Source organism: Leucoraja erinacea, chromosome 7 (genome assembly GCF_028641065.1).
Source record: "Leucoraja erinacea ecotype New England chromosome 7, Leri_hhj_1, whole genome shotgun sequence".
NCBI classification, from domain to species: domain Eukaryota; kingdom Metazoa; phylum Chordata; class Chondrichthyes; order Rajiformes; family Rajidae; genus Leucoraja; species Leucoraja erinaceus.
Window position 1 is genome coordinate 70,097,774 of NC_073383.1, and position 14,101 is coordinate 70,111,874.

A 14,101-nucleotide genomic window follows, 5' to 3' on the forward strand; every position below is an offset into this window, starting at 1 on the left:
CGGCGGGGTCACAACATCTGAAGCCTGGATCGCCTCGGCGCAGAGGGAGAATAAGAAGGGATGAGACAAAGACTTAAGACTTTTGTCTTCCATCACAGTGAGGATGTGCCTGGTGAACTCACTGTGGTGGATGTTAATTTGGTATAATAATATATAGTTTAAATGGACTGCATCACGGAAATAGGCTGCCCATGGTGTAATATGGGCATTGGCCACTAGATTGCGCTTACTTTCCCGATTTCATTTTCTAATTAGTTTAATTAATTAATGTGTAACTTTTGGCAATGACGAGTTATGACATCCTCAACAACCTTCTCAATTATATTTCATCTAAATCTGTGGAAAATGTCATGTAGTTTTGGTGACTTGGGCTCACGAAAAACGATTTCTCTGCGATGCGGCCATGGAGCTGACGACCTTTTGATGCTCAGGGCTGGAAGAGGTTGTTGGGACGCTCCCGTGAGGACGGCCAGCCCGAGGGTGGAACAAGGCTCCCGTCAGCCGAGCTCGGGGAGGTGCGGCGCTGGCAGCCCGAGGGAGGTTCGGCGCCCAATGGCACCTTGCCCAGTCGGGGCGGCCCGGTCCGGGGGAGGTTCGGCACCCATGTTAGGCTGAAGACGGCGCAGTACTCACGTGAGGGTTGGGACTTCTGGCCTGAGTCCGGCTGTTATCAGGCAACAGAACTGGTGGGCGGCAGCTTCCGCGGTGTTTGAGCCGCGGGACTGTTCAACATCGCCCGGGGGGGGTATCGCCCCAGCGCAGAGGGAGAAGAGGAGGGAAGAGACTGCAGACCTAAGACTTTTGCCTCCATCACAGTGAGGAGATGCTGGGTGGACTCACTGTGGTGGATGTTAATATGTGTTTATTGTTGTTTTATTGTATTGTATTATATGTATGACTGCTGCAATTTCGTTCAGGCTTCGGTCTGAATGACAATAAAAGGCTATCTATATATCTATATCATGTATCTGTACACTGTGGATAGCTCAACTCCCCCTCCTATTCCCAATCTAATCAGCACTTCAACTCCCCCTCCCATTCCCAATCTGACTCCTCTGTCCTGGGCCTCTTCCATTGTCAGAGTGAGGCCCGGCACAAATTGGAGGAACAGCACCTCATATTTCGATTGGGTAGTTTACACCCCAGCGGTATGAACATTGACTTCTCTAACTTCAAATAGCCCTTGCTTTCCCTCTCTCTCCATCCTCTCCCCTTCCCAGTTCTCCCACCAGTCTAAAGGCCCTGTCCCATGAGCATGCAACTGCATGCGGCGAGCGCGACCAAACCGGAAGCGGGGGCCGCGCGGAGGTCGAGTGATCCCGTATGAGTTGATGTGAAGTTCGAGCGAAGTCCGCGGGAATTTCGCGCTAGGCGTACGCCGTCAAGACGCTGCGTACATTGTCGAGACGGTGCGTACGGCTTCAATGTGGCAGGCCGTTGCTGCGCGGAATTTTTGGACAGTGCCAGTTTTTCGGAGCCCCGCGCGATGTTGGGACCAGCTCCGCACAACTCCATATGGCTCCGACGATCGAAGTGGGACCTGCCCTACAAGGCCGTACGGCTCAAGCGACCACGTTAGGTCGCGCTTGCCGCATGCAATCACATGCTCGTGGGAGAGGCCCTTTACTGTCTCCACCTACATTCTATCTTTGTCCCGCACCCTCCCCTGACACTCAGTCTGAAGAAGGATCTCGATTCGAAACGTCACCCATTCCTTCTCTCCAGAGATGCTGCCGTTACTCCAGCATTTTGTGTCTACCTTCGATTTCAACCAGCATCTGCAGTTCTTTCTTACACATTCAAGTGTAATCATGTTTTGTCTTTCCGCTGGCCGGTTAGCATGCAACAAACACTTTTCACTGCACCTTGGTACACGTGACAATAAACTAAACTAATCTAAGTGCACCACTGTTACCTCATTGCTCAGATAATTATAGCTGGTTTCACAATTCAACAGATCGTAAAGAAAATTAATGTTTAATAAACCACACATATTCTCTCACCCTCACTTTAATATGCTTTTTGAGATTAAAGGGAGCATTAAAGCACCAACACTGTTGTGTCAGCAGAACAGTAATTTTTGTGCATTGCAGACACACAAACAGATACACCACAGGCCTGAACGGTGCTAAAGAAATGTAGTTTAGTGTCACAGTCTGAGATTCGATACAAATCCAGCTGCAGACCCTCAAGACATATGATGAAAGAATGGGTCGACTGGGCTTGTATTCACTGGAATTTAGAAGGGGATCTTATAAAAACATATAAAATTCTCAAGGGATGGGATGGGCTAGATGCAGGAAAAATGTTCCCCATGTTGGTGGAGTCCAGAACCAGGGGTCACAGTTTAAGAATAAGGGGTAGGCCATTTAGGACTGAGATGAGGAAAAACTTTTTCACCCAGAGAGGTGTGAATCTGTGGAATTCTCTGCCACAGAAGGCACTGGTGGCCAATTCACTGGATGTTTTCAAGAGAGTTAGATTTACCCCAGGGCTAACGGAATCATGGGTAAAAAGCAGGAACGGGGGTAGTGATTTTGTATGATCAGCATGATCATATTGAATGGCGGTGCTGGCTCGAAGGGCCGAATGGCCCACTCCTGCACCTATTTTCTGTGCTTCTATGCTTTTAAGACAAAGAGGAACAAAACATTAAGGAGAAAGAATTCAATTGACAATCTATGAAAAGTAAAAATATTCTTAACTTAACAGAAAGTAAACTTATTTTAATCTTAGAAAGTGCAGTTACTTTAGAAAAGGATGAAAATAATGATTGATGAGTACGATTGTGTGTAAGAAGAAAGTGCAGATGCTGGTTTAAACCGGAGATAGACACAAAAAGCTGGAGTAACTCAGTGGGTCAGGCAGCATCTCTGGAGAAAAGGAATGGGTGATGTTTCGGGTCGAAACTCTTCTTCAGACTCAACCCGAAATGTCACCTATTCTTTAGCCAGAGCATAAGGATTGCTGGAAAGGATGTCCATTTACCCCACAATGTCAGACATTTTGAAGCACACTTTACCTGCTGGATAATGTTGAACCCAATGAGCTCGGAGCTGTGGTAGAAGATGGAATGGGAAAAAGTGTAGGCTCAGGAACTGCTTTTACTGCCTTCATGGCAGAAGAGGCTTCACGATTGAAAACTCCATTTGCAATGACCCCTCCCTAAATTAAATTCAATAATCAAAGACAAACACAACAACCTGGTGAACATTTCATCCATGAAGTTAACAAAATATTTCAAATTTACTGGAAATATTTACTGCAAACGTAACACTACGCCCCAATGGTCAAAGAATGGAACGAACAGCTCAGAAATAACTCTGGCATTTACTCCCTGCAGCAATTAAACTGTAAGCACTCTGGGCTAGAATTCTATTCCAGTCTGCAATATTTTTTAATACCATGTGTGATCCCCCCCCCCCCCCCCCCCCCCCCCCCCCCCCCCCCCCCCCCCCCCCAAAATTAATAAATTGGTAATTCTGCATACACACAGCACTCTTTTAGGAATTGTGTTATGGCCAAGTCTGATTTAGTTGAGAGATACAATGTGGAGACAGGCCCTTCAGCCCACCAAGTCTACGCCGACCCGCGATCACCCGTTCACTAGTTCTCTCCTGCACACTAGGGACAATTTACCAGTTAACCTACAAACCTGCACATTTTTGGAATGTGGGAGGAAACTGGAGCACCACAAGGTAGGTTCGGCTAGATAGGATTATCTTAGTAGGATAATCTTCCATATACCATTGGTGAAACCCATTGAGAACTTCCACGATAGTCTTTACTTGCCTAGATGAGTATAGTTCCAATGATCATGCACCTTGACATCGTCCAAGTGACCTGGTTGATTAGCACCCCACTCACTATCTGAAATATTGTGCAATTCTTTGCCACAGAAGACTGTGGAGGCCAAGTCAGTGGATATTTTTAGGGCAAAGATAGATTCTTGATTAGTACATGTGTCAGAGGTTATGGGGAGAAGGCAGGTGAATGAGGTTAGGAGGCAGAGATAGATCAGCCATGTTAGAATGGCACCGTAGACTTGATGGGCCGAATGGCCTAATTCTACTCCTATTCCATATGATATTCATTCACCCCATCGCCAGCGCACTATGGGGCTGCAGTGAGCAGTGTTCACAAATTGTACAATTATTTGCCTAAGCGACTATGATAGCACCTCCGAAACACACAACCGCGGCACGATGGCGCATCGATAGAGTTCTGCCTTACAGCACCAAAGACCCGGGTTCGATCCTGACTATGGGTGCTGTATGTACAGAGTTTGTACATGCTCATGTGATCATGTGGGTTTCACCCGGGTGCTCCGGTTTCCTCCCACACTCCAAAGACGTACAGGTTTGTAGGTTAATTGCCTTTGGTAAAAATTGTAAATTGTCCCTAGTGCATAGGATAGTACTAGTGCACGGGGTTTGCTGGTTGGTGTGGACTCAGCGGGCCAAAGGCCTGTTTCCGCTCTGTAAACTAAACAGCTTGTGGAATGGAAGACTCAGCATAGGCCCTTCGAGCCTGCACCGCCATTCGAATCATCCAACTCAGTATCCCGTACCTGCCTTCTTTAGCCACCGCATCTAACTCCCTCTTAAATATGTAAACTCTCTGTGTGAAAAAAGTTCTTCTCAACCCTTATCCTTAAGCTGTGACCCCTTGTCCTTGTGGTTTCTATAACAATAGCCTAGAAAAGCTATGGAATGGAAGACTGAAGGTCCAGAGTGCCTGTTTCCTTGCTGTATCTCAACACTGAACTCTACCATCCGAAGAACAAGGTGTTTGTAAATACCACCATCCATAGGCTCTCTTCCAAGTCACACCTTTAGTTTAGTTTAGAGATACGGCATGGAAACAGGCCCTTCGGCCCACCGGGTCCGCGCCGACCAGCACATTAACACCATCCTACACCCACTAGGGACAATTTTTTACATTTTACATTTACCAAGCCAATTAACCTAAAAACCTGAAACGTCTTTGGAGCGCGGGAGGATACCGAAGATCTCGGAGAAAACCCACGCAGGTCACGGGGAGAAGGTACAAAACTCCATGCAGACCGCACCCATAGTCGGGATCGAACCCGGGTCTCCGGAGTTGCATTCGCTGTAAGGCAGCAACTCTACCGCTGCGCCACCGTGAGGGATAGAAAAGAAACAATGGCCTAATGGGCAATGCCCATCTTGGGACTCGTGACAAGAATAAACCTTTACCACATCCCTGGGACCAGTGAATTGTAGGAAGAAAAAGAGCCCCTTGTTCTTACCAGTGAGCCGGGATCAGTGAAGTCGATCAGATTCTCACTGAGTGCTGACAGCAGGTTGTCCAGATCTTCAGCAACATCCTGCAGAAACAATAGAGAGGATTTGTGGTCACCTGTCAACCAACACGTCCTTGGGATGGTGTCCAGCTGGAAAGGGTACGGAGAAGATTTACGAGGATGTTGCCAGGACTAGAGAGTCTGAGCTATAGGGAGAGGTTGAGTAGGCTGGGACTCTATTCTCTGGAGCACAGGAGGATGAGGGGCGATCTTATAAAGGTGTATAAGATCATGAGAGGAATAGATCGGGTCGATGCGCAGTCTCTTGCCCAGAGTAGTGGAATTGAGGACCAGAGGACATAGGTTTAAGGTGAAGGGGAAAAGATTTAATAGGAATCTGTTCACCCAAAGGGTGGTGGGTGTATGGGACAAGGTGCCGGTGGAGGTAGTTGAGGTGGGACTATCCCAATGTTTAAGAAGCAGTTAGACAGGTACATGGATAGGACAGGTTTGGAGGGATGTGGACCAAAAGCAGGCAGGTGGGACTAGTATAGCTGGGCCAACATGTTGGCTAGTGTGGGCCTGGTTTCACACTGTATCGCTCTATATGGGAGCACTCGGAGCAAACCAACGTGAACACAGGACGAACATGCAAACTCCACACTGACAGGACCCATGCCAGGAGCGAACCCGGGTCTCTAGCGAGGCAGCAGCTCTACTCGCTGGAAGGTAGATAATGGAAACCTTTTAAAGACGGTATGGAACATCAGGGAATTGAGGACTATAAAGAGCTGACAAAGAACTGGATGTGTAGGAAGGAACTGCAGATGCTGGTTTACACAGAAGATAGACACAAAATGCTGGAGTAAGTAACTCAGCGGGTCAGGCAGCATCTCTGGAGAGAAGGAATAGATGACGTTTCGGGTGGAGACCCTTCTTCAGACTGTTCAGAAAGAACAGAAGTTGGGACCAGAGGCAGACAAATCATGATCACAGTGGCTTATACTTGCCCTTAAAAAAAGGTACAAAGTGCTGGAGGAACTCAATGGATCAGGCAGCATCTCATTGTAACAATTTCATTGTTCTATCTGGAACATGTGACAATAGAACACTTGACTCTCTCTTGAAATACTGTAATTTCAAAACAACTCCAGCAGAGGGAGCCCCTTTGCCACGAGCTAATGTTGATTGATTAGCAACGCGCAGTTTCTTTCAACTTTACAACATTTTGTGGAGGCTTATCATTATTTTCATTAAAGAGGATTCTTGTGCTAAATCTCGATCCACAAAAGATACACATGTCTGAATGTATTGGATAACTGCACTAAAGTTTAGTAGCTCCGCCTCAAAATCGTTAATCTTGGACTTCCACGGAAAAGGTGTGACACAAAGAATAGAATAGAATAGACACACAATATTGTCAAATTCCATTGCATCTCCTTTGGTTTAAGAAGAACAAACACAACAGCCATTGACTCACATATACACTTATCAGTAAAAAATAATAATAAATAGGTATTAAAAATATTTTAAAAGAATATTGCGCATTATCTTGCACCCCAAATTATATTGTGCTTCCCCAGTGTTTGTTAGAATTAAGTTATTTTATCGCACATGGGTAGAAACTATTTTTTAGTCTACTGGTGCGAGCCTTCAGAGACCTGAATCGCCTCCCAGAGGGTAGCAGAGTGAAAAGGTGATTGGCAGGGTGGGATGTGTCCTGCTTGATGTTTGTGGCCCAGCCCAAGCATCGGGCCCTGTATATGTCATCCAGGGAGGGTAGTTGAGTGTTTGTGATGCTCTTTGTGCAGTTTTTATAACTCTCTGCATCGCCCTCCTCTCAGCCACAGTGCAGCTGGCAAACCACATCAGGATGCCATAGGAGAGGATACTTTCCACGGCAAACCGGTAGAAGGACAGCAGCAGCGGCTGTGAAACGTTTGCTCTCCGCAGAGACCTCAGGAAATACAGCCGCTGCTGTGACTTCTTCACGAGAGTGACGGTGTTTATTTGCCAAAGTGGTGGAGTAAAGGGCCCCTGTCCCACTGTACGAAGTAATTCAAGAGCTCTCCCGAGTTTGAAAAAAAAAATCAAACTCGTGGTAAGTACGTAGAATGTACGTAGCGGGTACGTCGGAGCTCGGGACGTCTCTTAGCGGCTCGTAACGCTAACGGCAGGTACTCGGGAAACGCGGTAAGCTCGTGAAGATTTTTCAACATGTTGAAAAATGTCCACGAGAGCCCCGACTACCTACGAACAGCTATTACCGTAATTCTCCGAGGTCAAATCAGGGGAAACTCCGGCGAACTCTTGAATTACCTCATACAGTGGGACAGGCCCTTAACTTAACGGGTCAGTCAGCATCTCTGGAGGACACAGGTAAGCAATGACCTGACCTGAACCATCATCTATCCACGTTCTCCAAAGATGCTGCCTGACCCTCCGAGTTACTCCAATTCAGTTCAGTTTTAGTTTATTGTCACGTGTACCGACATACAATGAAAAGCTTTTGTTGCCTGCTAACCAGTCAGCAGAATGGCAATACGCGATTCTAATCGAGCCATTCGCAGTGCACAGATGCATGATAAGGGGAATAACGTTTAGTACAAGATAAAGCCAGTAAGGTCCAATCAAAGATAGTCCGAGGGTAGATAGTAGTTCAGGACTGCCGTCTAGTTGTTCGTAGGATGGTTCAGTTGCCTGATAACAGCAGGGAAGAAACTGTCCTTGAATCTGGAGGTGTGTGTTTTCACACTTCTATATCTTTTGCCCGATGGCAGCGGGGAGAAGAGGGAGTGGCCAGGGTGCGACTCGTCCTTGATTATGCCTTGCCATGTCAGCGGGAGATATAAGTGGAGTCATTGGAAGGGAGGTTGGTTTGTGTGATGGTCTGGGCTGCATCCACAATTCGCTGCAATTTCTTGCGGTCTTGGATGGAGCTGTTCCCAAACCAAGGTGTGAGGCATCCCATAATACGTCCCAACGCTTTGGGTCTTTTATTTTTCTAAACCAGTGTCTGCAGTTCCTGGTTTCTATATGAAAAAGGAGCGAGTGGACGAGTGTGGGATTATTTTGACAGCTCCCTGCAATTGTCCTGAACATGCAAGCAATCCAGGAGACATTTGGAAAATATCTTGTGGGGATTTTTGTTACTTACTTTGAATATTTTACTGCAGGTTATTAAAAATAAGGCACGTTGACAGGCAAAAACAGTGGAAGTTCTTGGTGAATATGAAAAATCATCCAGAAATTATCTCGGACCAGAGTTGTTAAGCCTCTGTCCCACTTAGGAGACCTAAACAGCAACCTCTGGTGACCTTGCCCGCCACCCAAAAAAAAAATCAAGGTCGAGGTGACCTGCAACCTCCTTCCACCTCCCACGCATATGTTGAAAACCTTCCTCGACTATGAAGAAAACTGGCTTTGACTAGACCTGCAACTAAAAAATGATCCATTTTTAAAACGGCAACCTATTTTTAGTCGAGGCCGGTTTTAATCATGATGAAAAAAATAGCAGCAACCTAGATGAAGCCTCGACCACCGCGGAAACCACTTTCGACCATTAGGGAGAGTGACCTCATGGAAACCTTGGGTGGCGGGCAAGGTCACCAGAGGTTGCTGTTTAGGTCTGCTAAGTGGGACAGGGGCTTCAGCCATCTCGTGTCGATCTTCGTTAACCATCTCACTGGAAACACCAGGGATCTGGAGAATCGCTGTAGGATCCAACATTTCCTGTTTGGATGTCTAGTTGTCTTCATGAACAATTGTACATTTCCTTGTTCAGAACGGGGTACTGATTGTGGATGATCAACCATGATCATAATGAATGGCGGTACTGGCTCAAAGGGCCAAATGGCCTACTCTTGCATCTATTGTCTATTGCATCTGCTTTGATCTGTCCTTTTCACACCTCTCTTTGTACCTTTCCATATCTCTAGTTTTCCTCTCCCCTGACTCTTTGCCCAAAGAAGGGTCTTGACTCAAAATGTCACCCATTCCTTCACTCCAGAGATGCTGCCTGTCCCGCTGAGTTACTCCAGCATTTTGTGTCTATCTTTGGTATAAGCCGTTCCAACTTGGGAATGTATTGTTATTCCTTTCTGCTAATTGCAAACACTTACTGTAACTGCCACCTTGGCAACATGACGTTGACTGCATTTGTTCAATGTGCTGGCTCACCATGCACTTTCAAGGGCAATTAGGGAAAGAGATGGCAATTAATTCCACAGACACACCACCCTCTGACTAAAGAAATTCCTCCTCATCTCCGTTCTAAAGGGACGTCCTTTGATTCATGTTTGATAAGTTCTAGGAGCTGAATTAGGCCATTCGGCCCATCAAGTCTACTCTGCCATTCAATCATGGCTGATCTTTCTTTCCCACTCAACCCCATTCTCCAGCCTTCTCCCGATAACCCCCGACACCCAAACTAATCAAGAAATAAACAATCTCCACCTTAACAATATCCATGAATTCCACAGTTTCACCACCCTCCTCATCTCCTTTCTAAAGGTACATCCTTTTATTTCGAGGCGATGGCCTCTGGTCCTAGACTCTCCCACTAGTGGAAATATCCTCTCCACGTCCACCCTATCCAGACCTTTCACTATTCGGTAAGTTTCAATGAGATTCTCCCTCATCCTACTAAACTCCAGGTTAACAGGGTCTTCATTAGTAAGGGTGTCAAAGGTTATGGGGACAGGGCTGGAGAGTGGGGCTGAAAGGGAAAAATAGACCAGCCATGATCAAATGGCGGAGTTGACTCGATGGGCCGAATGGCCTAATTCTGCTCCTGTGTCTTATGGTCTTATAGTAAATGCTGGACTTGCCAGTGATGACCACATGCTGTGAACAAATTATAGTTTGAGATGCTTTCATTGCAATGGGTTTGTTACCAGATACGTTAGACTGCCTCATGCACAGAAAATAAAATGTTAATATTTCACTGGCTTCTACTGCCCCCTGGTGATGAAGCAGGGGATGCCTAACCAGCAGGGAACTCCTCCAATGAAGTTAGGCCCCTGGAGCCTGTTGGTCAGATAGTTAGAGATGCCCAGAGAACCACAGCTTGAAAGAAAGGCACACTGGATCGTTTAGTTTAGAGAAACAGTGTAGAAACAGGCCCTTCCGCCCACCGGCTCCGCGCTCACCAGCGATCCCTGTACACTAACACTATCCTACACACACTATGGACAATTTACATTTATACCAAGCCAACTAGCCTACAAACCTGTACATCTCTGGAGTGCAGGAGGAAACTGGAGTTCCTGGAGAAAACCCACACAGATCACCAGGAGATTATACTAACTCCGTACAGACAGCACCCGTAGACAGGATCGAACCTGGGTCTCTGGTGCTAGGAGGCTGCAGCTCTACCGCTGCACCACCGTGCTGCCCTAAAGTATTTGAGGGGTCTTCCTGTATACACATTGGCTTCGACAGAGGCCTTCACAGCAGTGATTTCACTTTCAAAAGTTTCTTTGGGGATAAGAAATACTATAGAAATTAACGTTTGCCTTACCTTTAGAGCAGGAAAATCACTGGTTGATTCGGTTGTTGCGAAATCAGAAGGAGTGGTTGGAACGTCACAGTTTGGACTCGTATCCTCCTCATGTAGACCATCGCTATAAAGAAGATTGTATAAAATCATGAGAGGAATAGATCGGGTAGGTTCACAGAATCTCATGCCCAGAGTAGTGGAATCAAGGGCCAGAGGACATTGGTTCAAGGTGAAGAGGGAAAGGTTTAATAGGAATTTGAGGGGTAACTTTTTCACACAAAGGGTGGTGGGTGTATGGAACAAGCTGCCGGAGGAGGTAGTTGAGGCTGGGACTACCTCAAAGTTTAAGGAACAGTTAGACAGGTACATGGATAGAACATGTTTGGCGGGATATGGACCAAGCATAGGCAGGTGGGACTAGTGTAGCTGGGACATGTTGGCCGATGTGGACAGGTTGGGCTGAAGGGCCTGTTTCCACGCTGTATCACTCTATGCCTATAAATGGGGAGAGGAGTGAGAATAGTAACCTGTGTTCGATACTTTGAAACTACAATCAGATCAGGAACACATTCTTCCCCTCTCTTGTGTAGGAAGGAACAGCAGATGCTGGTTTACCCCGTAGATAAGACTCAAAATGCTGGAGTAACCCAGCGGGTCAGGCAGCATTTCTGGAAGAAAAGGAATAGGTAAAGTTTGTTGACCCAAAACTTCACCTATTCCTTTTCTCCAGAGATGCTACAAAAGGATACAAAGGACATTTATTATCACATACACCAATTGGTGTAGTGAAATTTGACTTGCCATTGACTTGCCTGACCCGCTGAGTTACTTCAGCATTTTGTGTCTATCCTCCTCTCTGTTATCAGACTACAGAACATAGCTCGGGTGTAGTCCCGATCTTCCAACCCACGTCAATGTAGACATTGCACTTTTTCTCTGGAACACTACAATGCTGTGAACTATATTTTGCACACTAGTAATTTTCCCTTCGCACTAACCTGTTGCAATGGTGAATGGCTTGGTTGACCTTGTGTATGGTATGACCCGAGTTATTTGGATGGCACACAAACAAAAGCATTTCGCTGGACCTCAGTACAGGTGATAATATTTGACGAGTCTCACCCTCCCTTCTCCCCTCTCTCCCCAGGCAAGAGGAACAGAAGTGTGAAAACGCACACCTCCAGATTCAGGGACAGTTTCTCCCCAGCTGTTATCAGGCAACTGAACCATCCTATCATCATCTGGAGAGCGGTCCTGAACTACTACCTACCTCATTGGAGACCCTTGGACTATCTCTAATCGGACCTCACTGGACCTAACCAAATGTTATTCCGTTCATCATGTATCTGTACAGTGTGGATGGCTTGATTGGAATCATGTATTGTCTTTCCGCTTATCAACAAATGCTTTTCACTGTACCTCGGTACACGTGACATTAAACTAAACTGAACTAATAAACTAAAATCAATAAATAATTGGCCTTCCTCATTAAAAATGACACATTTAGATGGACCATCAGATTCAAGTTCAGTTTCCCTCCCCATCATCCTTAGCAATCCATGCCACAGATAAGATCCACTTCATCCATCCAACAACCTAACATAAAGATCGGCCATGATCACAATGAATGGCGGTGCTGGCTCGAAGGGCCGAATGGCCTCCTGCACCTATTTTCTATGTTTCTAAAGATAGGAATATGATGGAGAGTCTACCTAGATCCAGATAAAGGAGAAAAAATCCACCATAACTGGACAAAGCAATTCTTACAATATTAACCGCATTAGATTATCACAGGAGGCCCAGCAGCATAATCAAGGACCATTTGCACTCTGGCCACTCCCTCTTCTCCCCTCTCCCATCGTGGAGAATGGGTAAAAATTCCATACAGACTTCACAGTCTTTTAGACTTTAGGCATATAATGCGGAAACAGGCGCTTTGGCCCACCGAGTCCGTGCCGACACCAACAATCATATTGCAGTGTGGGAGGAAACCGGACCACCCGGAGAACCCGCCGTGAGGGAGGAGGAAGAACGATGAGCAATGGAGGACCCAGCGTGGAGGGACCACCATGTGGGAGAAAGAGGGGGGGAGAACAATGAACAATGGCAGGACCGCCATGAGGGATAGGGAGGAAGAGGGGGAGGGGGGAGAACAAGGGGGGGGGGCTTGGTGCAGTGTCCTTTGTGACTTTGTAAGCGCCCTCTATGTGGCGACTATTTGCATACCTTTGGTATGTGCGCCAAGAATTTCACTGTGACTTGTCACATGTGACCATAAAGTATTCATTCATTTACACAAAACCCACGCGGTCACAGGGAGACCGCACAAAACTCCGTGCAGAGCGTACCGATAGTCAGGATTGAACCCGGGTCTCCGGCCCTGCGAGGCAGCAACTTTACCGCTGCGCCACCGTGCAGCCGCAGTGGTCAGGATGGTACCTGGGTCTCTGGTGCTGAGAGGTAGCATCCCCACCAGCTGTGCCATTGTGCCAACAGGCCAGAATGGCCGCAAGCACCACCTATTTTCTTAGGTTTATTTGCAAGACCTGTCTTCATAGTCCCTCTGTGAACTATCATTGCTTGCACAGCAGCTAGCAGGATTGAGTTGCAAAGACAACTTATTCAGCTCACGCCTGGAATTGCTCTGCATTTCAGAATGTAAAACATGACAAGCAATGTCCTCTGATCTTAAAATATTATTTATATTCCAGGTGATGCAAAGGTCGTTTGGTAAGTGCCAATGAAGTGTGGTATAAAGATGTATTTCTGTTATCACGCCCTGGTTATTACTGTTTAACTTGAAACCAGAACACGTTTCTGGCAGCTTCAAACTGATGGGTATCAAGCAGTATTATTTCATCTTAAATATAGGATCGGTTATGATTCGGTTGGAATTTGCTCATGGTGTCAGGTTTAAGTAACACATTAAAACTGGGTGTCATCCTTTTAGCTGTTCATTTCAACACAGGGTGAGGTTGTAATTTCAATGCAGATTAGAAGGAGTCTGCTAATATCGGGCTGCAAACTAATAAGCAAACTCTTCATTCTCTTCATTGAAGCTTCACTTTCCACCCGTTGACACCCTGAAATGTGACGCCAGGTGGGTGAGACACACAGACTGGATTTGTATTATGAGTTGTGTGTTATAATTCAAGAGGTTTAGGGTGGCAAGGTGGCGCAGCGGAGACCCAGGTTCGATCCTGACTACGGGTGCTTGTCTATTGTACGTTCTCCACTGTGACATGCATGGGTTTTCTCCGGGATCCCCGCTTTCCTCCCACACTGCAAAGACGGAAAGGTATGTCGGTTTAATTGGCTCGGAATAATTGTAAATT

The 14,101-nt window shown here is 46.4% G+C and overlaps 1 protein-coding gene across 1 annotated transcript in view; it reads right to left on the minus strand.

Annotated features, from left to right (window-relative positions):
• The window catches only part of epb41l5 (erythrocyte membrane protein band 4.1 like 5), a 149,072-nt gene that overhangs the window by 10,640 nt on the left and 124,331 nt on the right, over nt 1-14,101 (minus strand). The window contains exons 21-23 of the mRNA XM_055638750.1: nt 10,788-10,890; nt 5,273-5,350; nt 3,023-3,165 (exon numbers count right to left, since the gene is read on the minus strand). Coding sequence (XP_055494725.1) covers nt 3,023-3,165; nt 5,273-5,350; nt 10,788-10,890 — 324 coding nt within the window. The remainder of the gene's footprint in view (nt 1-3,022; nt 3,166-5,272; nt 5,351-10,787; nt 10,891-14,101) is intronic.